At 32.3% G+C, this 27,698-nt stretch overlaps 2 protein-coding genes across 3 annotated transcripts; one reads left to right on the forward strand and one right to left on the reverse strand.

Moving 5' to 3' along the window:
* The first annotated feature begins 4,954 nt into the window (after positions 1-4,954).
* On the forward strand, positions 4,955-8,935 carry LOC132055912 (WRKY transcription factor 72A-like). Of its 2 annotated transcripts, none has more exons than XM_059447933.1 (5): positions 4,955-5,145; positions 5,600-5,677; positions 6,878-7,393; positions 7,520-7,633; positions 7,833-8,935. In XM_059447933.1, the coding sequence occupies exons 1-5, from the start codon at positions 5,041-5,043 to the stop codon at positions 8,622-8,624; spliced, it is 1,605 nt and encodes a 534-aa protein (XP_059303916.1). In that variant the 5' UTR covers positions 4,955-5,040; the 3' UTR covers positions 8,625-8,935. The 2 variants fall into 2 exon arrangements, with proteins under 2 accessions (XP_059303916.1, XP_059303918.1); XM_059447935.1 differs by having other exon boundaries at positions 6,887-7,393.
* Positions 8,936-17,837: 8,902 nt separating this feature from the next.
* LOC132055913 (uncharacterized) lies at positions 17,838-19,295 on the reverse strand. The gene is made up of 4 exons (XM_059447936.1): positions 19,013-19,295; positions 18,825-18,918; positions 18,344-18,494; positions 17,838-18,268 (listed from the first exon to the last, which is right to left on the reverse strand). Exons 1-4 carry the CDS (start codon positions 19,039-19,041, stop codon positions 18,213-18,215), a joined length of 330 nt encoding a protein of 109 aa, XP_059303919.1. The 5' UTR covers positions 19,042-19,295; the 3' UTR covers positions 17,838-18,212.
* Positions 19,296-27,698: the final 8,403 nt, after the last annotated feature.

Consider the following 27,698-nt stretch of genomic DNA (forward strand, 5'->3'; position numbering starts at 1 on the left):
CCTATAAAATTATATCCCAATAATAGAATAATGAAATATTGAAACGTCATAGACCTTATGATAATTAATCAATACTACATCAAATAATTGTTGCTTACATGTTAGGCATAACAACTCTTCCCCCTCTTTTCCTCACAATCACAAGCAATTTCAAAATTTAATTTTATGAGTTTGAATTCGAGATTTTAACACTATTTGTTAAATTTATTATATTCAAATTGAAATATTTTTATTTTCTTAGTGAAAATTTTGGTACATATAGTCCAAGTCAAAGCTACTTAAAATTGAATAAACCTCGTAAGTTACCCTCTACATCCGCTCATATTTTTTATTTTACGAAAAGCCTACTACTGGGACAGCCTTAAAAAAACATAATGTTTTTAATTAAAATTATTTTTTATGTATATATAGTAGATGTTCTTGGTCATTTTTTTTTTATATTTTTACCCCAAAGTTGACAACCCACTCTCACATCTTCAAACAATGGGTACATCCATATGCTAGTGTACATTTTATCAACGTGTGCCTCTAACCTAGCTTTATATTAGGTGTGGAAACATATATAGAAGTCAAAATGCATGTAATATGACCCATAAAATTTAGGAAAGTACGTACAGTGAGCCTAGTTCTTATATGTACAGATTGTAAATAGATCTCAACCTAAAATGTTCTGTATTCATGCTCAACACTTATGTGATAGAGTAGGTATTCCTGCTCAACACTTAGTACGTATAATGGAGGGAAACTAATATGGCAAAAAATTGTATATGTTACGTCCAGATGCGAATGTAGAATTTAAATATTATACATTCAGGTTTCAAATTCTCTCAAATCTATTCGATTTACTGTGTTTAAGTCTGTTACTTGTATGTATTTAGTAAATTTTTTAACATATATACGAAGTTTAAGCTAAAATTAATGAATACGGATAAACCGATCATAAATTAAAATTTGTAAACAAATGTGTAACTCTTGGCATGCAATATATATAATTAACTTTTGATCCATGATGTAATGCTGGCTTCATGCTTTTACCTAATAGTCAACACTTACACATTCATCCTTCAGTGAAAATTGAAGTTTACTGGAAACAATAGTTTTTTTTTGTTTTTAGTTTTAAATCGCCTTGTGGAGGCAGGGGTTTGTCACCTACGACTCCTGCCCTGTATATTATTTAGTAGGCGTTTGGACATGCGATTTGAAAAAGATTTGAAATGTAAAGATGAATATATTAGAAGCATTTCATCTCATGTAAAATTTTTAAATATAAAACTTGACCCAAAGTTTATATTTTGTAAAAAAAGACTCATAAGTTGGTAGATATTTTTAACAATTACGTTACCCATGACCAACCTTTATTTATGTGGATAATAGGATTATATTAAAGAGTATTTACATTACTATTCATGTTATTTTCCTTTTAATTGAACTAAAGTTTGGTCAATTGGTGTTGTATTTTTTAGAAAGACCTTCTAGTAGCATATTAATTTTGTTATGAACTATGACTTGCTCATTTGGTAAGATTATATAAGAATTGAGAATATTTTGATAGTTTTCACAACTTGTGGGTTTTTTATGTCTATAAGAAAAAATACAACTTAAGAAATCCAAATTGTACGTCCAAACATGGTTTCATCTCATGGTTTCAAATCATGGTTTCATCTCATGATTTCAAACCATGTCCAAATGGCTCCTTAGTAGTAGTAGTAGTAGTATTAAACAAAAAAATGTTTTTCATCAAGACCTATTTGAGGATTGAACATTTTAGAGAGGGGGTGGTTATTGCTGACTTGTGTTTGCTAAATTTATAATAAGTTTTTCATGGTCCAAAAACAAGAAAAGTCATCAAGCAGCTGCAAAACTAATTAACAGTGCCGGGTCAAAGACCATATGTTCACATCTTCCATCAGCAAGTGGTACTCCTCCCAGTTTGAATTTGACAAAGACGTTGAAATGAAGCACATATTCACGTGGTACATTAACTAAAAAAGACATAAATTAAGTACTAATTAATTGACAGGACTCAGGAGTATGGGTAGCTACAGCAGAGTACTCATGTCCTTCTTCCTCATTTATCTTTTGAAACTTCATTCACTGACAACTTCACAAGCCTCAGTGACATTTGACAAAATGCTAAGATTACACATTAGAAATTTTGGGAGTAGATCCATAATAAAAGTACCATGTACGTTGTTTTAGGAAGATTTAAAACCAAAGATATCGTAGAGCTGAGATAGTTATTGTATGATTTGGTAAATTTGCAATGTACCTTTTGCATACGATCAAAATTTGTGAATGTATTTCGTATCATGACAAGGTTAACTCTGTTTAAAAACTTTATGAGTAAACAATAGTAACCTAAACGTCTGTCAAAGAAGGCTACAACTAGACTTTTTTCCACTTTTCCTTTCTTTTTGTTAATTAGTAGACATAGAGGGTAAGGGAAGATAATGTTATGCGTGGCAAGTGGAAAAGTTGTAGTATTTGGTACTATCAATTAACAGAGTGCAATTTTAGATAAAATCCAAATTGAATTTAAAGAAGGGAATAGATAAATTAGGCAGGTCGGCCAAGGACCTTGCCTCAATATTATGGAAGGAAAAAGAAACAAATCCTCTTTGCTTCAACGTGTCCTTGATATATAAAAAGGCAATTCATATTTTAGTCTGTTTAATCTAGTGATGTTCCGGTCCTTTTTTTTTTTGCCCAAAAAGGAAGATGTAGCTAATCGAAGAAAAACCAAATTTGACAAAAGAGGCGTTTGCAGTTAAGACAAATAGCTCAAATACGAGACAACAATATATGTTACTAGCTCCCTCTATCTTTTCCAATTTATGTGTCATATTCTTTTTTTATTCATTACCATAAAAAGGTCATGTATCCTTATTTAAAAATAATTTAACTTTAACTTTTTTATTTTACCTTTATTGACATGATTTATAGTCAAATAAAAATTATATTTAGTTTTAGCCCACAAGTTTAAAAAATATTTTTTTCTTTCTTTAATTCCCTTTGCAATTAAAATACTCTCACATAAATTGGACAGAGGAAATAATAATATGGCTTCCATGCTTCAGCTGGACATTAAACAGGGTATATATTAAGACCAAATATGAAACTCAAGACTTTTTAATTCCTGCCATTATGATTACTATTGGATAATTACAAGTTGATTAAGTTTCCTAATTTGTGCATATTATAATATCTTTGCTATTAACAAAATGATCATCACCGTACCCTCGATAGGGTGTGCACTAACAGAATTATATTACTCCCTCTGGATCAAAAAAAAAAAAAAAAAAAGTCCACTTAGCCATTTGCACGCCCCTTAAGAAACTACTCACTCCAAGAAAAAAAAATATGTAAATTGACTAAACTACCCCTAGTTAAATAGACGTTAGGATTTAATCACATAACACTTAATAGGGGCAAATCTGGAAAGATAAGGTTAATTGTTTCTTGATTTAATAAGTGTACACTTTTTTTTTTACCAAAGAAAAAAAGGCTAAGTGGACACTTTTTTTATTTTTTTTTTATTTTTCATCCGGAGGAGTAAAATTGTCAATCTGCACGTCTCTAAGGCAAGTCAATAAATTACCTTAATCAGACTTGAATACATAATTAAGTTCACGCCCTACATCATATCTCTCTCCTATGGTAAAAGTAAAATAAGAAGTACGGATATCATCTGGAGTGCTTGAGGACATTATTATGTTCGTCCCTTGTTAACTTAAGAGGCTTAATATGATAGTTCTAAAAGCTTTTATATATAGGTCAGACTTATTTGATCCTACTCTGTTAAATTATTTGTAGTGAAAAACAAAATTATATAAAATTAAAGTTAAATTAACAAAACAAAAATATAATATAAGAGTGACTGCATGTCTTTCTTGATACTAGCTACGCCTAGATTACGTTTCCTAGATATATCTACCCCTTATTAAAAAAGAAATATCCCTTGAGATCAACTTTTTGTCATGATCCAAACTCATGACGTGTATTGTTCGTTTTCTCTCAATAGGCCTCGTAGATTTGTCTCTTGGGGTTGGGGTACGCCATCATTGAGCACATTAGCGTGTTTACATAGGAATTTTGTGTTACGCCTTTTCCTCCCTCATTTTTAACTGGGATCCACCTAAGGTGTTATGTGAATCCCTTCTTCAAAATCTTGCCAGCTTAGAAGGATGTCAGTCCTTCTCTTTTGACCCCTCGTCATAGGCCGGCCTCCATCATGGGCGTCACACTTTTTTACTCATAGATTATAGTGCAACTTAATTAATTAGTGGAGTCATGTCCGCGCACCAAAGAGTATGTGAGATGGGCGGAATCCCTGTGTTTTTTAACTAGATGTTTCGGGTTTGAATCCTTAGAAAAAAAGAAACTTTTCATATGGAGAGAGCTTTCCCTTTTAATAGCATTGTTATACCAAAACAATAGCGGGTACCATATATATGTTTTAGATTTGCCTGTTGAAAGATCCAAAAGTGGACTCATCATTACTGGCAATTGACCCAAAGATACTACGTTTAACTTGTGAAAGACAAATCCTATAATGGCTAAATTACCTGTTTGACCAGCAAGCAATGTGGCCATGTGACTCCCTTAACGTAGGAAGCTTCAGCAATATTAATTAGCTATTGCAACTGGCTAGCCCAGACACGGTGTGGAGACCCGACCTTTGCGGAGTAAAACCCTCTTTCTGACATGTTATATATAAGACTTAAACGTTGAAGTTGATTTCTTCATCAAGCACTTTCCTTTTCAATGCTTTCTATATTAGAAAAAGTAAACGTAATTATCTATCAGTATATTCCTAAGTTGTGTGCAACTACTGGGCCATTGACATTTTTGTTTGTCGTGTTGGTAAGCCAATGAATTTGAATTTGAATTTAATTAATTTTGACAAGTCAAATACTGTTGGCTCATCCTTATAAAAAAGACCATAACTTGCTTTTCAGATATAGCTAAAGGTAGAATTCACAGAAAAAATATATAGAGCCAGAAGAAGAGATAAAGAGGAAGATAATTAAGGTCTAGCATATGGAGGCTGCTTTCAGAAAACCAAATATTCGTGGAGGTGTAGTTAAAGAGGAGAAGATCAAAGCTGATGACGAAGGCTTTGTTGAAGATAGTAATGTTCTTAAGGTAAATATATTCGTCAACTCTGCCAGATATATGCTATTTGTGATCTGGATTTTATTAGTTTCAATGATGTAACGACGAGATAGTGAACATATTTATCCAGAAGTAGTCGTGCACTTGTTAATATGTAAAAGATAAGATAATGAAGTACTCCGCATCTGAAAATGTCTGCATGGTTCTAAAATTGTGTTGAAACTATTAAATCCTAGCTTGAAAGATAAAGATAAAATTTGAAGTACATCTATAGAATTTACTCTGCATGAGAATTGAAAACAACTCCAAACAGCTGCAGTGTCATATCACTTGATAACTAGACGCCAATTGGGAAATGATCAAATGATTATTTAAATAATCCAAACACGAAATATATATGATGGAATTTAAATTAAAGCTACGCTTCCTAATTCACCTATTACTTCGTATTAGATCTCATGAGATGATATCTTCTATGCTTCAGGTTGGCAAGGAAAGAAAAGCCCATGAGGACGATAATTCCAAGTCCTCTCAGCAAAAGGATCTCGCCAGTGACAAGGAGGTATAATTATGTAGCTCCCTCAATCTTGTCCATTTTCTTGAGTTAGATGTGTTCATGATATTTGATTTATGCATGGTTTGTTTCTATCTTAATTACTATAACCTGTTACATTTTATAATAGTAGTTGGTTATAAATAACCTGGAGAGAAAGGAGTAGATATATATGACGTCATTATGTTATATATATATATATATCCAGCAAGATCTCTTTAAAATTGATTATTACAGCAAAATCTTCATATAATATATGAAAGGAAAGCGAATCTAGAGTACAATATATATGAGTTTACGGAACCAGTAGCTAGCTTTTGCTCAGATCCACTACAAATATTTAATTATGAAATAAACTATTATTAGTATATATTAGCTTGAGACTGCTATAGAAACTTACAAACTTCAAATTTTGATTCTATGTATGAAAGTATAGTTAAAAGAGTTGATGCCTTCCCCGTCAAGGCATATTCATATACATGATAGTCAATGAGAACGTAGCAAAGAAAGAATCGAGCTGATGATCAAAATGTGAAGCCTAAGGTAATTGGAGGCTCCAGGTGACATGTACGATAAGTCAACTTTTGGGCATTTTAGCCAATTAAAGTCATCGTAACCGGCAGAGTTGTCAAACATTAATTTTCAGTCTCTAATTTCAAAACCTTTGACCACAGCAATTGAAGTAGGGCATAGTCATCCCTCCTGATCACAACCGACCTGTCTTGACTTTTGGATAACCAACTTTGGTCATCTATATAGTACTCCCTCCGTTCCAAAAAAATTGTTACTTTTCATTTTTTGAGAGTCAAATGAGTTGTTTTTTGACCGTAGTTTTTTCATACGTCTTTTAAATATTTTAAATTATTAATTATGGTGACTTATAGTACTTTTTACATAGTTTTCAAATATATAATTTTATTTCGAAAAAATAAGATATTCTATGTTAAATCACACGGTCAAAATTAAAAAGTTTAACTCTCGAAAAGCGAAAAGTGTCAATCTTTTTGGGATAGAGGGAGTAGTTTTTTCTAATAATATGTACGACAATAACTCTCAAAAGTTTATTTCGTCATCTTGTTCTCTTCTTCTGGCCGGTGTTCTTGGGTAAGATTAATGATCACAAAAAGAACATTTTGATCCTTGTTCATCATACATATATTTTGATCAAATTTCTCATTTCTTAATTTTGGGTGTGTGTCTGATTTGTAGGACGATCAGCTCGAATCAGCCAAAGCCGATATGGAAGAGGTAATGGAAGAAAATCAAAGGCTGAAGACGCACTTAGATCGAATTATGAAGGATTATCGGCACCTTCAAATGCAATTCCAGGAAGTTGTTCAAAGAGATGCTGAAAGATCTAATACTAATAATAGATGCGATGAAGCTGAACTTGTGTCCCTTAGCCTAGGAAGGACTTCAAGCGACACAAAAAAGGAGTTGTCCAAAATATTGAGCAAAGATAAGGCAATAGAAGATGATAAAAGTGGCCTAACCCTAGGATTGGATTGCAAGTTTGAATCGTCTGCGAATACACGTACGAATTCTTCACCTTCAAATCTCAGTCCAGAAAATAGTTTAGGAGAAGTTAAGGACGAAAAAGGAGCTGAAACACGGCCACCCCACAAAATTCTCAAGACAATGAGGAATGAAGAAGATGATGTCGCACAACAAAACCCTACCAAAAGAGCGAAGGTTTCGGTCAGAGTTAGATGTGATACCCCCACGGTAAGGATCTATGAAGAATTCATTTCATTAGGTTAATAATGTAGTACTGGTTAAATTAAGTGAAGAATATAAACAACCCATGCATTTTGTGTTAGTAATGAATTTTTCTTTCTTTCTCATCATCAGATGAACGATGGATGCCAATGGAGAAAATATGGACAAAAAATTGCAAAAGGAAACCCATGTCCTCGTGCTTACTATCGTTGCACGGTAGCACCATCCTGCCCTGTAAGAAAGCAGGTAATATACTGTCTTGTCTCGCGCGTTGAATCTCAACAACTATGATTATAATTGGAGTTATAGTTGATGTGCTTGTTAGGAAATCACTTTTTAAAAGAAAAAAATAGTTCGTAAAAGATAGGATCGCTTTGAGTATCAATAATTAATTGCATGTATTCTATTCTTTTTAGCTCACGATTCAGAAAATCTTGCTTTGCAGGTTCAAAAATGCATTCAGGACATGTCAATTTTGATCACTACATATGAGGGAACACATAACCATCCACTTCCTCTTTCAGCCACATCAATGGCTTTCACCACTTCAGCAGCTGCTTCCATGCTGTTGTCTGGTTCATCCAGCTCTGGATCAGGCCCCAGTCAACCGGCAACTAACACTACTAATGCACTCAACTACTATCAATCATATACCTCAAAACCCAAACCATTTTACCTTCCAAATTCGTCCATTTCTTCCTCATTGCACTCTCAGTTTCCTACAATCACTCTTGACTTAACCTCAAGCTCATCCACTTCCTTATTGCCCCACCATCAAAGAATGACTAGTAGTAATTATCCCCCGCAATATAATAATTCTTCCACAAATATTCTCAACTTCAGTTCCTTCGAGTCTAATCCTCTTCTTCCCATGTCTTGGAGTAACGGTAACCAAGCCTATAACAAGAACCAAGACGCTAGTTCTCTCAGCTTTGCAAGACGGTCACAAGAAATTCTTTCCCAATCTTATCTACAAAACAATATTAGCACGAAGCCTACACAATCTTTATTACCACAAGACACAATTGCAGCTGCAACAAAAGCAATAACATCCGACCCAAAGTTTCAATCTGCATTGGCTGTTGCTCTTACATCTATCATTGGCTCACGTGGCGGAAATCATCATATTGATGAAAACTCTAGCCAAAATTTGAAGGTTACTGAGCAATTTCCAGTGCTATGCAGCTTACCATCAACAACAAGTCCAATTAAGTGCTCTTCGAGTTTTCTGAATTAATCAACTTTTTCGGCAAATACACAACCTGATCACAAAGACTACACACTCTGATTCATTTTACTTGCTTTTTTACTTTTCTTTAGTTAGATTTATGCTTGCTGAAGCAAGAAACTTGTAGATTTTTTTAAAAATATTTTTATCATTTGGAGGTACAAAGTCCAAGATGTAGATATTTTAGTTTCATTAGACTAAAATGTCACTTCGCTGGCTGAAGTTACTACTTAGCATTTACATGTTTGTCATCAAGGTTACTTATATGTGACTGTAACATTTTGTGTATAAAATAAAAATTATCACTGTTGATAGATTGATTGAGTACTCTACCTATGGCTATATGACTTTGATAATTATTGGGATTTGTCAACAAGAAGAAATTAAATGAGAACTAGACATCTCTCTATTCTCTTTACTCAAACTAGTGGGCTTTCGATTTGATACTCAAGTATACTTATGGAAGTGTTTACGATAAAAATATTTTTAGAATAAAGTAAAATCACCAGGCACTACAAAGCTTAGACCGTTTGGTGAAAATAGGAGGCTGGATTTTAAATGGCTTTTCACATAAAATAGTGTTGGATAGAGCTCCTCTCCATTCCTCTTTCCTCCATTTTTTCCAAGTTCTTATTTGGATAGGTGAGACATGGCATATATTAAACGGAAAAGGCTCAAATATGCCATCGAACTATTGAAAATGGCTCATTTATGCCACTCATCAATAGTTTGGCCCATTTATGCCATCGAACTATCCGAAATGACTCATTTATGCCATTCATCAATAGTTTGGCTCATTTATGCCATCGCCCATTACCAAAATGACTCAACTCATCCATGCCATTTTTCATTAACACCAATTTTACAATACCAGATATGACACGTGGCCTCCAACTAGATTATGGTTGTGGGTGGATAGGATGTATGGGTTGGATTTTTTAATAATTTGGGATTTAAAATTGGGCTGGTTTAATTAAACGATGTAGACTTCTAATTAGAGGTCACGTGTCATATCTGATATTATAAAACCGGCGTTAATGAAAAATGGCATGGATGAGTCATTTTGGTAACGAGCGATGGCATAAATAAGCCAGACTATTGATGAGTGGCATAAATGAGTCATTTCCGATAGTTCGATGGCATATTTGAGCCTTTTCCATATATTAAAACTAAAGGCTAAAATTTAATTGACTAAGCAAGATCCTAACCATGATTTGGCTAATTAATATTGAATATATTTACTCTTATTAGTTTGAAGAACTCTCAAATATTTTCATATATGCTCCAAAAAATTACAACATTCCACAATCATTAATTATTTATTCTTGTCTGCTTTCGTTTTTCTTTTATAATTGAAAAATGGTAGTTTCATGCTAAGCAATTCAATTTTACTTCTCTTATTCTATAAATTGAACAAATTAGTTATTAATTTCTTATAAATTTGACTTCATATTCGAAAGCATGTTCTTGATTTTTGCTTTAAATATGCTCATTTTGACATCACCTGCAATAAAAACTCTTAATTAATATAGGTTGTAATGTTGTATATCATTGTTCAAAAAATTCAAAAGGTACCTTTCTGCTACCAAAACAAATAAGAGATGTTCTCAAAATTGATTAGCTTGAAATATCCAAGTTCAATGATAAAAAAGAGAGTTGGCAAAAATAAATTGTAAATATAAAACATTAAACTTTTGAAGGGTTAATTGCTGCAGGATAATTTGTTATTAATAGAATATTAATTAGTGTATCCTTAATTCAATTGGTGGGTTACCACATTTTGGGAGAAATATATCGAAATATTTATTACTTTAATCATGGTTAAGACCTTTGGGGTAATTAATTTAATCTAGACTATTGATATTAAAATAGAACACATGTCACCTATTCCAGTAAGAACTTGGGAAAATGGAGAGGAGCCGGATCCAATAGTATTTTGGGCTCAAGACACATAATAGTTGGAATTGCAGGTGCATCGTAACTGCCAATCCGAAGTCTTTTTAAAAAAAAAAAATCAAACAAATTAGAAATATATCAACCGAAATAATCTCAAATTTCAATCAGAAGTTTTAAAACGATGAATAAATTAAGGCATATTTGTATAATGGCCAGTCAAATTTACTATTTATTTTTTCCTAATCGAAATGCATGGATTATACACTGAATTTTAAACGATTATATACATATATACGTTAATTTTGTTATTTTATATATATATATATATATATATATATATATATATATAAATTCATTCTTGATTATTTTTAATTTAAGCAGTTAAACGAACAATAATCACATGTGGCCTCCTCTCTCGTTCATTACAAAAAATATTAGTATTAATTGGTTTTTTAATTGGAGTATTAGGTAACAAAATTCATTTAGTTACTGTAAAATACTGTCTTGATGTCATTTTTGGTCTCATTTGTCAGTAGGCACACATTGTTGAATAACCAACAAATATGGCTTTTAGTAGTGGGAAATCCGAACCAATTATTGAAACATCTACAATAAAATTATCCAATAAGCATCACAATATATTATCATTCAATGTCTTAAAGTGTAATATGAACTAGAACAAATAAAGTCAGCTTGCATATGGTTTACTTAACTACGTTTAACTTTGTGTCTTAAATAATGTATATGGAAGTCCCTTAACTTTTTGTCCATGACAATGAAAAGTTTGTCTTCAAAAGAAAATTGAGAATGGTCTATTGAAAAAAATTCATACATATATCGATATGGGTGTTTGTTTAAATAAAAGTATTAGTTAAATTGAGTATAATCTTACCTTATTAAAATATCCAGGGAGCGCTTCCCCGAATAGGGCCCTATGTGGCGCAAATCCAAATATAATCGGGCTGCGAATACCGAACACCGGGTGAGAAATTAAAAAAGAAAATTAAATAGTTTAAATTTGCAATATTAGATCGTATTTAATTCCACAGTTTAACATAAAGAGATTACAAAATCTGCAGCTACTAAATGTAGTATACTAATTTTGCAATAATTAACTTGCTACCAGAAGAATCAAACAAATAGCGAAGATATGAGAACTATTTTCACTATTTTTTGTATATAAGCAATTTTAATCTAATAGGAGTAAGTAATTTAAAAAGGTGAGGACCATAAGCATATGATGCAAATATAAAGAAGGCTTAATGCATATGCTGCCCCCTAAACTTATCCCTTTTTTCTATTTTGGCACTTCAATTAAGTGTTGTTCCTATTGAACCCCTGAACTCGTATACAATGTTTATTGGGATAAGCACGATTGTATTTTAAAGCTAGACAATCTTGTTTTCTCAACAAATATACCTTTGATACATTTTCATAGACAGTATATATTAGATTGTGATAGTTTTATATAAAAGTAAAACTCCATTAGCATGTCATATATATTGTGGATACATAGATTATATCAAATATAATACTCCCTCCGTTTCAATTTACGTGAACCTATTTCTTTATTAGTCCGTGCTAAAAAGAATGACCCCTTTCTATATTTGGATTTACCTTTATGCAATGATTTTGTAACGACCCATTTGGTCGTTTAGCACTTTTGGACTCTTTTCGCTAAAATACTCTTTCTGTAGTTTTAAAAGGTATTCTTGACTTGCGAGAAATGGCGGTATTTTTTTGAAATATATTTATTTAATGAGTATGAATAGTTTATTTATAGGAATATTATTTGCACCCATACAAGGAATAAGTTCGTAAATAAAGTATTTGACGGAATGATAAAAAAAAAAAAATTATAAGTACAAAAGTGGTAAAGTGAGTAAGTTATTAAGTTTATGTAATAAGACCGATAGTTTTTCTTTTATAGTGGATCTTTGAGTAATTTCTGAATTTTAGAATTTAACTATTTTATGGGTTCATATAATTACGTGTGCCTTGATAATATTTATAGGTGTAGTACCTGAATGCATGCAGATAATTTATGTAGAAGTATAAATTAAACATATCCTACACTAGCAGTAACTTTACATTGGGTTGTACTCCACTTTTCCTAATAACTAGGGAATATATCCGCGCTTCGCGCGGTGCATTAATTTTGTAAAAACAAATAAGATAAAACTTTTCATGTATGTGCATAAAAGAATTGTAAATATCGTTGAAATTGCAATTACAAAATATTATTAGAATAAAGGCTAGATGAATTGTAATTTTATTATTATATTTTCCTTTAAAAAAAAAAGATATAAAAGAAGATTTTCACTTCTAATAGTACTATATCAAAAATAGAGTATTTTTTCTTGGATAAAAAAAAGAGTCCAGTAAATCAAGAAAGAATTAACCTTGTTTTTTCATATTTGCCCCTATTAAATGTTATATGATCAAATTCCAATGCCTATTTAATTAGGGGTAGTTTAGTCAAATTACCTATTTTTGTATAGGAGTTAGTATTTTGTTAAGGGGTGTGCAAATGGCTAAGTGGACTCTTTTTTTTTTTTTTTTTTTTTATCCGGAGGAAGTATTAGATTTCTAAAATTAGATAATATAATTTTAGTTTTTCAAAAGCTTCATTTCAATTTCAAATAAAAGAAAAGCATGAAGAAACTAAACACATAAAGAGAGAGAAAAAGGGGCAACACAAGTTCCGAATTTGCCCACTTTAATTACATCACCCATTCTAATGATCAAAAGTAGAAAAGAAATGAAAAACATACGGCGAACAATTACTGAAGCAATCAAAAGTCTTCTACCCAACACTACAATTCTAATGATCAAGCAATCAATATTAGTTTGTTTCCCAACTGCTTTCTTTTTCTCTATGTACTTTAATAACCATATAAGAAAGTGATAAAAAGAAAAAAAGAGGACCCAAAAGGAAATAAAATAAGAAGAGAGAAAAAAAAACTTATTATGCGAAATAAGTAGGAAAAAAAACTTATTATTACCTTATTATGCGAAATAAGTAGAAATCAAAGCGATTGAGATCAGTTGGTGGAAAATTTCTTAAATGGGAGCTTCAACAGGAATCCCATGTCATAATGTTATATCTTTTCTCAATCCCTTAATATCAGAAGCTCTTGTATCAAAGGTTTGGTGAACTTAATTGTTACATTCTATTGGATAAATAACTAATAGTCATCGGAGCAGAAGCAAATCTGCACATGCAATGGAATTACTCCTCTTTATACTGGACAGTTAAAGGTGTTTATTACGTTTCTTTTGGTTTTAAGATTAAAATTTTGAAACGGTGTCATTTCTCTTTCGTTAATTAAAATTTTGAAGCGTGTCAATTAAATCTTTTGAAGGTGTCTATTTTCTTATGTATTATCTTTGACCGTGTATATTTGTGAAACTGTGTCTCTTCACTTCTCATTTATTAGCATGCAGCAAACAAATTTAATTAGCATTAAGAATTAAACATATCCTACACGTAGCTTCAACATTTATTTTGTGGGCTTTTCTAAGCCAATTAGGCAGATATATATAAAAAAATTCAAAAAAAAACCAAAAAAGGAGAAAAAGATAAATATCAATGGAGGCGTAGACAGATCACATCACCTTGCCTACGCCACTTTTATTATATATAGATTAGGTGTGGACTTTTAGGTTAGACTAGGTGAATGTTTAGTGGGCCCCAAGCAATGCCCATTTTCAAGGAAGAGAACATAGCACGTACATAGACTAGAAAGGCATTATTCTTTCATTCACTCAAACCAAACACAATCCCTAAACATCTAAGTGACGGCAATAACTGAAGGGTCATTTTCCCCGTGAATCAAACCTTGCAGTGGCAGGTATTCTCTTTTACAATTGGTCCTTTCACATAAATTAATTAATCACTATTCACAAATGATGAATACCACTACTTGAGTTGTGAGACAGAGATATGGCCACTGTTAATTTGACTTTGCAGGAGTAAATTGACAAATGGACGGTGTCTCCTTTATTACGAAAACAAATTTTCTGATTAGCCAAAAAGATTAATTAGGTCCCTTTTCATTTTAAGATAAATAAAATACATTTGGAAATTGTGTTTGGCTAGGGTATTATTTGCTCAGGAACTGCATGTAACGTGCAAAGTGTGATTAATAAACTTAAGGGGTAATAATGGGCATATGATGATCTAATCATTGAGCACTAATACTAAATGATGCAAGTCATATTGTGCGATTTTTCGTTATTGTAACAGAACAATGTTATCTCATATTTCACTCCTTACTCTACTGCCAAGATACGTTAGTTTTTTTTTTTTTCTTTTCTTTTTTATCAAAATATCCCCAGGTTTAATTTATTTACAATAGAATAGATAAGTTGCGTTCTTCCTAATTAATGCAACATATAAAGATTGAAATTGACGAATTGCATTGGATATATAACCCTAAGGTTTTGGGTAAAATGATTTTTTAATAAAATTCCAGTTTTGCCCTCGGGGCTCGGATTTGACTTTGCGGTTCACTTCTGATTCTGAATTTAAAGCATAGCAATATGGGTGTATTTAGACTCGTAATTAATGTAAGTTATATATTTGATAGACACTGTCCGTTTGGAAGCATTTCGGAAGGGAAAAGCTTTGGTGTGAGAGTTCGTGGCACCTGTTCGGCATTGAGGTAAGTTATGGTCTACTTGGTTGCACTTCGATTGATATAATCGTATGTAGTTGTAAGAGAAGCGACGGGATAAGATATAGGCCTTTGGGCATGGAGTGGAGGCGGATTCCAATTAGGTTGGCTCTCACAACATGCATGGGCTTGTCGCCATACGTGTTATTTTTTTGTGATTATCACCTGTTTGTATCTCTGTTACATACTAGCTCCCTCATTATATGGAAAGGAATGATAACATTAATATGACTTGTATTTATTGATTGTATATTGGTGATATTGTTGAGACTGATATCATGTATGACATGCCTTCCATATTATTCTTGTGATGATGGTGAGCTAAGTGATCGAGAGACTCCGAGGTTTTTGCCGAGATTAAGAGTGACAGAGAGACTCCGAGGTCCTCACGAGATTAAGAGTGATTGAAAGCCTCCGAGGTTTCTCGCCGGAGACAAGTGGTACATGGACTTCGCGGTCCCCATGGGTCATGGCTTTGAGGCACCGCCCTTAAGCATGCGTGTACAGAGAGCCGGAGTGAGAGGGTGATCTGTTGTATTGCATCGCATTCATTCACTTATACATTTGACCGATCATCCGGTGAATTATATCTCGTCTCTGCTGATTTCATGATTTCTTTACACTTTACTTGTATATTATATGTGACCATACTTGTTTGCTCTATGTGCTACTTGTTAGTTTCACTTCCTCACGCGTTATCTAATCATTGTCGACTTTATGACGCGTACCCAAGACTAGTGTTGTAATCGATACTACTCTTCCGCACTTTTTGTTGAGTGCAAAGTACGATCCAGTTCAGCTCTACACCCCGTGGCCGATACATTTGGTGACATCTTTCGCAATTCGTGGTGAGCCCTGTCATCCGTGGCCCCCGGCGACCTCCTTATTTAATTGTTTTTGTATTCGACGTACAAGATGTAGCCTTCGGCATTTTCGTACTTTATTCCATACCATGTTAGCGCTCTTGTACCCTTCGACCAGCATTTTGGGTGTCGTGACATTTCTAGTTATGATAAGTATTTAAGACTTGATAACTTATTCTTATTTAATTTTTCGCTTATTTAACTTGTTATTAGTACGTGGTTCGCCACCAGGATAGTAGGTGCCACCACGACTCGCGAATTGGGTCGTGACAGATTTATAGCCACACAAAATATATGTGATTCAATTAACACCACAAGTTTGAAAGTTTTCTCTTCCTTCTTAAACTTCTTGTCCAGTCAAATAGACATATCAACATCTACATAAATAATTTAAAATAAAACTTAAAACTTAAATTGATAACATTGCAAATTCAAAACACACAAACTTGAACGGCGAAATATTGCAAATCAAAAGTTCAAAACATACAAATTAAACGGCTAATACCGATGGACAAAGTTAAAGAAGAGATAAACTTCAAAGTTTAATTTCGTGCCTTTTCACAAGTGCCTACGCAACACATCGGTAACCCTCCCCCCGCCCCCCCCCCCCCCAACACACACACACACCCTAATAGGCTAATACCCGGCGCTCCGGACTTATGGAGATATATGTCACCACAATGTTGACATTTAACATGTTCCTCATTTACTCGCTCAAAATGCATCCACACCGCACTTGAAGTTGATCTTCAAACTCGACGAGAAGGTGGAGGTGGAGGATTATCCATGGAAGTTGAAAGTAGTAATGTACACTAGTTGAATAGCAAATTTAGATGAAGAGAGAATTGTGGAAGAATTGTGTGAAAATGAAGAAGAATGGAAGGGTATTTACAGTTTGAAAATATGACTAAAGTGTAGTTTATTCATAAATTTAGGGGTTCAAAGAAAATTGGCAATGACTAGTGTTTAAAATTTACAACGGTTAGCTTTTTGAATTTAACAGTGACTAATTTTTTTTTAGTTTAGCAATTTTATCATTAGATGTAAATGTTAATTTTATTATTATTAGTAAATGTAAATCTCTATTTTTGTATTAGAACTTTTTTTTTTTTTTAAAAAAAGGCCCGGCCCACTAACAAAACCATGCCCTGCCCGGTTAGGCTAAGGTGTATCCGGGTAGAGGCTGGGCCGAACACCCTTTTCACTCCCCAAGCCCGGCCCCCAATCTGGCCCCTTAACTACGGCGCGGCGCAGCCCACTTGACTGGCTTAACACAAATGGTGCCTTTACGCTAAAACTAGACAAAGTGGCATACGAGATGTCATAAGAGCCTATAGAGGGGAAATGATTAAAGGTTCTCGAAAACTATAAATAATGATATTTCATGCCTAGGAGCTGAAATTCCAGGACTAAAACAAAGGACTGGAAATCGCAGGAGCACTTAATCTAACTCCGCTCGAAATTAACATCGACTCACACGCACATTATCTATACTTGCAACAAGTAATATTCACGAATTTCTCACATATGACAATAGATTGCAGGTTACTGCTGGACCATTTGGATACGCCAGACCATTTATCACACATCTTCGCGGAAGGGAATCATCACAAACTGCTTAGTTCATATAGTAGCTATTGATTCTGCCCCTAATTTTGCTTAGGAATTCTTGTAAATAATAGAATATATCCTTCCTGTAACATGAAACATATATACAATATATATTTTCAAGCAAATAAATAAATGAAAAACAACAAAAGTAGATATTGGAGAAAAATATCGCAAGGGCTGGGACTGTGAAATCCGCAAGAAGACCACTAATCTTGAAGATCTTTTTCTGTCAAAAAAAATCTAACAACAATTGAGAGGTAACTTTCAAAAGGTAGGAAAATGTACCAACAATTTACGATATCCCAAGTGGCAAAATTGTTAAAAATCATAATCAGGCGCCATTTGTTGTAAAAAAAAACAGGGGACATCAAAACATAACCAAAACACAAGATTATCTGGTCAGGATTTAATTACCCTAATAACTTGAGTAATCTTTCCTTCATCAACTGTTAAAAATGGTTGTACATGAAAGAGAAGGATGTCGCCTAATTTAAAGTAGTCTTTAAAGTGGTCGTGGCGGATTTTTTCAGCTTGAAAGCCGAAGGCAGTTAACAGTGCAATTTTTGAAGTCTTGGAATCCGAAACTTTAAATGTTTGATAATGTCTGTAAACAACAAAGACAATAAAATACTAAACAGTATAACTAAAACAAAAAATAGACACAAATATTTTTACATACCTTTTTGACAGGTACCTTTTGATCCTGTTGAGCAGCAATTATTGTTAATTGCATTTGACCAGTCTCTTGGTTTAAAACCATATTTGCAGACATAGTGGAGACAAGTATCCATGAAACAGAATAGGTCTGCTTCTACCAAGTAGGTGACAGGCTGAAATAGAGTTTTTCCATGTTATTATGTTGATCTTGAAGCAATTGACAAGACAAAGATAACTAAAATCTAAAGTGAATTAATCATGCAATATTGGGGGTTGCTAGTCAAAGAATAAGTAGTGTTCAGTTTATAATTGAGAGCAAATGTAATGGCAAGATCTTTGATTGAAGAAAACAAAGTACAAATATCATTAATCAGATTCCAGTTCACACAATGAAATCAGGTACATTAGATTTACACCACATAAACCTAGAATTCTAACAAAAATGTCAAACAGACAAAGCTAATTGACTTTAACCATAACAAATTTCTTAACTACGCAATTACCTCATACTGACCCAAAAATGGGTCGTCAAGCAAGGAAGCAATCGTAGTCGTGGTCGGAACACCATTTAATTTATTAATTAATTGCTGATTTTCCCTAAAATCACAAAAAAAAAAAAAAAAAAAAAAAACTGATGAGCAAAAAATTATAAATAATATTGAAAATATAAGGTAAGTTAGACTTAAAATACCTTCTAAAGTCTGAGAAATAACCTTTCATACGATTGTTATTATTTGATGCCTAAAGACAAGCATCAATGAAGAGATTTTGATCTACACGAGTTGCAATACTCAAAATAGCAAGTTTGAAAGAATTTGGCCCCACAACTTCCAAAATAAGTTCTAAATCTTTAATATTTAAATAATTAAATCTATCATTCAATGCGCATCCTTACATTGACTCTTTTTGAACAACTTATTATATGGAAAACAGACCGCTGCCATGGCTAGAAACCCTAATGGAAAGAGAAGGAAATGAAGTGACGTAGGGTAGAAACTTGGAGGGGCTAAATACATAGGGCGGTTGAAACAAGATGGGTTAAATGGGCCATTGAAATCGATGTGGATGCCACAATTTAGAGATTTTGATCAGCTTACATAAATGACTATATTTTGGGGTTCTTTTTTTTAATATTTAAATAATTAAATCTATCGTTAGCTAATTACATTTTTGAACAACTTATTATATACATGCATGGCTAGAAACCCTAATGGAAAGAGAGAAGGAAATGAATTCACGCAGAAACTTGGAGGGGCTAAATACATAGGCCGGTTGAAACAAGATGGGTTAAATGGGCCATTGAAATCGATGTGGATACAATTTAGGGCAGCTTACATAAATGACTATATTTTGGGGGGTTTTTTTTAGGCATAGCTACACGTTAGCTAATTACATTTCGTATTTTATTCACGTATTCAAGTCAGATTTCGATGTATTCAATTTAGATATATTTAACTAAGTTGTATTCAAGTCAAATGTATTCAACTCAACTGTATTCATTTGTACCTACTTTTACATTGTATTCACTTTATTATATTTAAAATCGGTTGTATATAAAAAAAATATCCTTCAAAATACAAGAAATAAAAATACACCACAAACACAATTTTGCACTAAAAATTAACTAATACACTCAAATACTGAATACAAGAAATAAAATAAACCCAAACACTGAATTGTATGCTAAAAAACTAATGAATACACTCATAAAGAAACATTTTCCGTATCCCAAGACCGAAAAATGACTAATCTGGAATTACCGGGTGAAGGAGACACGATGCTACGGGCGGCGGAGTTGTAAGCCACTGTCGCCATCACCATCAGTCAGGGAGAAGAGAGAGAGAGAGAGAGAGATGACGATGGCTCAGATCTGAGAGAGAGAGAGAGAGAGAGAGAGAGAGAGAGAGAGAGAGACGGCGACGACTCAGATCTAAGAGAGAGAGAGAGACAGCGACGGCTGAGAGAGAGACGGTGATGGCGATGGCTGAGTGAGAGACGACAACGGCTGTATTTGTGCACTTCGGTCGCCGAAGGATGCTCGCTGGGGAAGATGACCGATTGGTTGGTGGGCAAAGCTTGTTCGCCGGAGCTCCGGCGGCTGAGAGCAGAAGCAGTAAGATAAATTTTTTTATAAATAATAATAATAAAGTATTCTACTGTAAATAAATATGTAGCTATTAATTGTATTTAACATATTACTCTTAGCTGTATGATGTAATTAATCTAAACTATAGCCACTAAATATAATTATGTACTAGAGTTAGTTATGTCATTTAGATTTCCCAACAATTTACACATATATGCTTTCAAGGATGGGCTAACTCAACGGGCCAAATGGGTGGATTGAAACAGGTGTGGATATTCACAATTTCCACAGATGTGGATACATCTCCAGCTGGTGAGGGGACCCAATTATAAATTAATAGGAAGCAAAAATAAAATCTTATGTAAAATAATAATAATAATAATAATAATAATAATAATAATAATAATAATAATAATAATAATAATAATAATAATAATAATAATACCATAGTTAAGAACGACAATGTAACTAGTTTTTTAGAATAATAAAATAGTTTAAGATTAAACTTAACTCAAATAAATATATATAAAAAAATACTAAATAGGAATAAAAAGTTGGAAGGATAGGAAAGGGTAAGAAGGAATAAAATTAACAAATAGCAATTTTGGAACTCAGGCAAAAAAAAAAACATAACCAACTATCATGAAAAATAATCGAGATCTTTGTTTTCTCACATCACACAATATAAAGAAAATATATTTTGTCATAAGAAAATAAAAAAAATCAATTAATTTAGCAGATCTCAGATCTAGAGAGCTCTAGTCTTTGCATAAAAACCAAAGACGGATGAGCAAATCCATCATCACAAATCAGAAAGGATTTTCCAAAAAGAAAAAAAAAATTAAAGCTTGTATTGATTTAGTATCATAGATGCTTTATGAATGATCAAAAATGGATTTTAGTAGAAGAAAGAATTATTCACTTTTTCCAAAAAATCAGTGTTTGGCCATGAAAATTCAATATATTTGAAATTTGAAAAACAATCAAAATCTTGTTTTTCACAACAAAAAACTTGTTAAAAAAGTACAGTTATATTATTTGCAAAAGTTGTGAAAAGCAACCAAAATCTTGAATTTTTTTTTAAAATTTTATGGCCAAACGCCTACTAAAACAAGAATACTGAAAATGAGAAATTTTATTCTCTGTGAGACATGCCACGTCATACTTGATTTGGCTTGCTATTGTTTGACACTTGTAACATTGGACCTCACCGTTTACCTCACTCTCTCTCTCCCTCATATTCACCATCACTCTCTCCCTCAATCCATCTCCTCAAAATATTTCCCAAACTTTATGTGAAGTAATTTGGTGAAATTTTTTTTTTTTCACTCATCTTTGTTAATTTCTCAACCTTGCTTTAATTTGACAATCTTCTTTGGGGGGGGGGGGGGGGGGGGTCGAAAACAAGAAGAAGAGTACGAAAAGTAAAAAGAAAATAAAATAAATTGGCCAAATTTTTCTGCCAGTAAAATCCCAAATATATCAAAAACAACATTTTCGTCATGTTTTACTTGATTGAGCTTTGATAAATTATTTTTAGACACTATCATTGTAACATGTTTAGACTAGGTGACCAAAGCAATTTCATAATTCAAATATATCTTTGTCCTCTGCTCTCTCTCCTCATATTCATGAAGGTTTTTGCATAGATTCAAGATGTTTTTTTTTTCAAATGTTTTTTTTTTTTTTTGTGGTACAAAGATTAGTTGCAAAGAAGCTGTGAAAGCAAAACTTAAATTTATCATTTATTACAAGAGAAGGGTACAGAAAGTAGAGAAGAAGATAAGGGGCGTGGAGGAAGAGAGTGAGGTTAATGGTGGGGTCCAATGTTCCATGTGTCAAACAATAGCAAGCCTCACTCAAGTATGATGTGGCGTGTCTCACACATAATTAAAAAAAATTAAAAGAAAAAAATAGTTTGTAAAAGATAGGATCGCTTTGAGTATCAATAATTAATTGCATGTATTCTATTCTTATTAGCTCATGATTCAGAAAATCTTGCTTTGTAGGTTCAAAGATGCATTCAGGACATGTCAATCTTGATCACTACATATGAGGGAACACATAACCATCCACTTCCTCTTTCAGCCACATCAATGGCTTTCACCACTTCAATCGCCGCTTCCATGGTATTGTCCGGTTCATCCACCTCTGGATCAAGCCCCAATCAACCGGCAACTAATACTACCAATGCACTCAACTGTTGAAGCTAGCTAAGTGGGTGTGAATGAGAAATGAAGGGAAAATTGAAATTTGGAGCAATAACTTTTCTAAGTGCTCTTTCTCCCACATTGGTGGTAGAAAGTAACATTTGTGTGCTTATATATAGAAACACTTCTTCCAAATTTCTTAAAGAGTTGAGAAGAGGGACTCCCTGTGCGTATCGCTTCATCGGGTTCGGCTTTGGCTTTATGATCTGATTGATTGATAATCTTTTTAGACTAAATTTATTTTACTCATTTTCCATTCTGAAATTTTTTCCGCGCTAAAAAGTAGTTTTTTTTTGCGCGGAATATTTTCCCTAACAGAAATATTTCTTATTTTTCGAAAAAGGCATGGCCTTTCCGAACAGACACCATACTTGTTCAGAACAGGTATTTCACAGGCTATAAATACAAAGGCAATGCCTCATTTTTCAACTACAAAATTTTTTGAAATTCTGCCATTCTGCATATTTCTTACAAAACAAAACCGAGTCAGTGTCTTGTGTGATTCGTTACCATCTTTGAGTTCGCGTGAAGTAAAAGGCGTTTGAGGTACCGCTACATCTTTGACAGGTTTATCCATTTTATCCTGGGAGGAAGTAATCCTTAACCTCGGGTACTTGAGGGGATTAAATTCCTTAAGGACACACAGTAAATTTTGTGGACTCGGATATTTATTTTCTGAATATTTTTATCGTTTTCAGTTTCGGTTTACTATTTTCGTCACTTCCTTTTCTCAGTTTATTGAGATATTATTTTCCGCTTTCAACATTGTTTTACTAACAAGGTTTATTGGTTTGAGCACAGAGTGGACAACAATCTTAAGGAATTTAATATGTATATTTTCTATTTTCATTTCTACTTCTAAGTTACTACTCGATTTAAAGAATATAAAAACTTTATCGAGTTTGTAAATTCAGTATAAAGAATATCAAAACTTTGCCGAAGTTAGTAAATGGTGTTGGTTTGAACAAATAAAATCTTCGTTGATTCTCATTGTTTCTAAGAAATAAAAAAGTACTTTTTCCAGAAATAAAAATACTCTTTTCAGAAATAAAAAAGTTGCTCTTTTCAGAAATAAAAGGTACTTTTCCAGGAAAAAAAGTTACTTGTTTGGAGACTAAAATCTTCAGATTTTCTACTCCAATTTGAGATTAAAGTTTTCATAACTTTCTACTCATTTGGAGACTAAAATCTTTGAATTTTCTACTCTGGTATTGAGATTAAAGTTTTCATAACTTTCTACTCAATTGTTTACTTGATTTGAAGATATAAAAACTTCACCGAGTATATATAAGTTTGTGATTCGGTTTGAAGATATAAAAATTTCACCGATTTTTTAATCCTATTTATGTTTTTTCAAACAGATATGGGAGACCAAACTGCAAATATAATTGCTATTGGTACTGGAACAACAAGCCCTGTCATTGGCTCTACGAGCAATGTTGCTAGTAGAGCCAATGACAGGGGAAAACCCCAAAAAATTTGCTGGAATTAATTTTAAAAGATGGCAACAGAGAATGTTTTTCTATTTGACCACCCTGAGTTTGCAGAGGTTCATAAGGGAAGATGCTCTAGTTCCTGAAGAAAGAGTACCGGATAACAAACGCTTCGTGGTTATCGAGGCTTGGAAGCATTTGAACTTTTTGTGCAAGAACTACATCCTTAGTTTAGAGGATGATTTGTACAATGTCTACAGTACTGCAAAGACTTCAAAGGAGTTATGGGATGCTCTTAAAAAGAAGTATAAAACTGAAGACGCATGTTTGAAAAAGTTAGTAGTTGCAAAATTTTTGGACTACAAAATGATGGACAATAAATCTGTCGGTGTTACGCCCTATTTTGAACGGGTCCAAGATAGTTTGCAACTTTACAGTTCTTCTAACTGGCTTTGAAACGGTTAGAGTCGCCACCTTATTTTTAAGGAAAAATAGGAAACCTGTATGTATTTGTGTGTCTACTCCATTTTTAGTCCACGAAACATATGAGATTCTAGATAAGGGTTTTATTTACCCCGAGGGAAAGGTATTAAGCATCCCTCAGAGCCTGCCCGAAAGACAGTCCCTAAACTTAGTTTAACTGAACACTAGAGGGGGATTATCTATCTGTTTACCATTATTATTACCTGTTTTCAAAATGTTGTGATTTCATTAAAAGATACACTAGGTGATTATATGCTAAGTATATATAGTGTATAAAAAATGTATTTATACCAAGTATCAAGTATTTATCAAGAATGTATATCGATAGGAATGTTCAAACGAGTGTAAAGAAAATATACCTCGTTCGATAGTAGTGTATTTGTTAGTAAAATGAGTATATATCTATTGGCACAAAAGGTATATCAGTTGGTGTAAATAATGTATACAACAATATAGAAGATGTATAAAAAAATATAAGAGTATGTAAAAAGAATGTGTATCTATGTATATTAAACTTATAAAGAACATATTTCAAGTATAAAAGAGTGTATATCAAGAATAAAATGTCTAAATAATTGTATAACTAGGTATATTAGTGCATAAAGAATGTAAAAATAATCTATGAATATTCATTGGTGTAAAAAGTTTATATAACAAAATTATTAAGAAAAGTGAAGTTGATTTGACTTGTTTTTACCGTTTAGTTAAAAGAGTGTTCGTTTAATGAATATCCTATCAAAAGAATAAGGAACAAAAGGATAGTAAAAAAAAAAATTGGTAAAAAATAAGTGAAAAAAGATATAATGCTTTTAAAGAATGAAAGATTTGTAAATGGACGGCCTAGTATTTACCTAGCGTCAAAAATGTGGATTTAACTTAACTAAAATATGTATTAGTGTATACGAAACAATATAAAATATGTGTTGTATGAAAAGTGTATAAAGAATATAAAATAAAGGATGGACTAGTATTTTTGCCTAAACGCCAAAAGTGTGAATTAATTAATAAAGTATTTATACCAAGTCAATTTAATCTATTTATGAAAGTATTGACGGCCTAAGTCTTGCCTAAAGAGAACGACAAGCTTTAAATTAAGCATGCTAGATGACAAGTAAATAAATATCTTCACCGGACTTCAAAATATAATATTTCCATTATAGTACGAGTTTATGTTATGTACAATTTTAAAGAACGCGGAAAGTAAATACAAACAGTGATTTGGATTCCTTCCGAGCATCATCTTAGAGATGTATCTCCCGATACCTGTATAAACACTTCGTAAAAATGTTAGTAAGAAAATAAATAACTATCGAATGAATTAAAGAAAAATAAATAAACTTAAAATAAAAACCCGTCTTTTATACAGGGGAGGCCTTGGAAATCAGACGAAAATTTCTTCATCGGCCAAAAGTGTAGTATTTGTAATAAATTGCAAGATGAAAGAAAAATGTATTGGTTAAAATAATTTAAAAAGTCAAGAAGTAAAGGGTGTGACATAAAGTTCTAAAAAGGTAATTTGACATAAAGTCTTTCAAAAGTGATTCGACATAAAGTCTTAAAAATGTGATTTGACATAAAGTCTTTAAAAGGGGGATTTGACAAAAGTGAGGATGAAACTTGATTTGACCTTAGGATGTAGTGTATGTAATGTGAAACTGTATATGTAAATGATGTATATAAAAGAAATATATGAATATAAAAAAAATATACGTAGAGAAAATGTAAAGAGAAAAATGCGTAGAGAAAAAAATAAAATAGACATGTAGTTTGATGGTACAAAAAATGTAAAAGAAAATGCTTGAAAATGTATTCATGTATAAAAAAAAAATTGTAGAGACAACATAACAAAAACATAAAGATAATGTATGAAAAATATAAGGATAATGTAGAGACAATAAAGTGCATTCTCTTTAATGAAAAGTTTCTTTCTTCTTCACTTAGTGGTTAGGTAATGTATGTACATTTATAGGTATATAATGTATGGTATAAAAATATATAAAAGAATATAGAGATGTAAAATGATGTAAAGGAAAAAATGTGGGTTAAAGTGAAAAAAAAAAGATGTATGAAAAATGTAGAGAAAATATATGAAGAAAATGTAGAGACAATCTATGAATAAATATAAACAAAATTCATGAATAAATGTAAATACAATACATGAATAAGTGGAGAGACAAATGCATGACTAAATATAAAGACAAATGCAAGAATAAATGTAAAGATAAATGTATGTATAAATAAATGTAAAGACAATACATGAATAAATGTAGAGACAAATGCATGAGTAATGTAAAGACAAATGCATAAGTAAATGTAAAGACAATGCATGAATAAAGACAAATGTATGAATGAATGTAAACACAATTGCATGAATAAATATAAAGACAATGTATGTAATGTATATAAAAAATATAAAGACAATGCATATAATAAATTTAAAGACCATGTATATAAAAATATAAAGACAATGTATGAAAAAAGAAGAGAGAAAAATATAAAGAGAAGAGGAAGATGCTAGCCTTGCTAGTCTTCCTATGAAGAGAAAAATATGGAGAGTGAAGAGAGAAGAAAAAATATATGTGAGGTAGTGTGAAGTGGTGAAAAAATATGAAGACCCATCTCCTCTATTTATAATACAAAATGACACCTTATTTTGTCCAAAAAATAAAGGACTACACCACATTGTCCCTTAATGCCACATTTGGTCTTTAGGTTATTGTCCAATGGGAATTTTACCCTTTTAACCAATGTATAAAAATCTGTTAAACAATGGATGAAGAACCCAACCCATCACTTCAAATGTCACCTTCTTAAAAAAGTGAAAAAACCTTGACTTGATCGAATTCTTGCTCTGCGTTTAAGAATTAATTGCTTTGATTTTCTCTACACTGACGGACTGTACTAAAATATAGTTAACTAATACATGTATAAATAATAATGTAAGTATAAAATATAAATAGTAATGTATAAGATACAAAAATGTACTGCTATAAAATAACGAAACAATTATTAATTGCACAAAAAATGGTAGTATTCACTGTACATGTGCAAAAATAATGATTCTTGAAAAATGACAATAAATTGATAAAACTCCTAAAATGAGAACAATTATCAATAAATCATCAAAAATGTAAAAAATGTGTAAAAAGTGTACTTCGTGCTTTT

Source organism: Lycium ferocissimum, chromosome 5 (genome assembly GCF_029784015.1).
Source record: "Lycium ferocissimum isolate CSIRO_LF1 chromosome 5, AGI_CSIRO_Lferr_CH_V1, whole genome shotgun sequence".
Lineage (NCBI taxonomy): Eukaryota > Viridiplantae > Streptophyta > Magnoliopsida > Solanales > Solanaceae > Lycium > Lycium ferocissimum.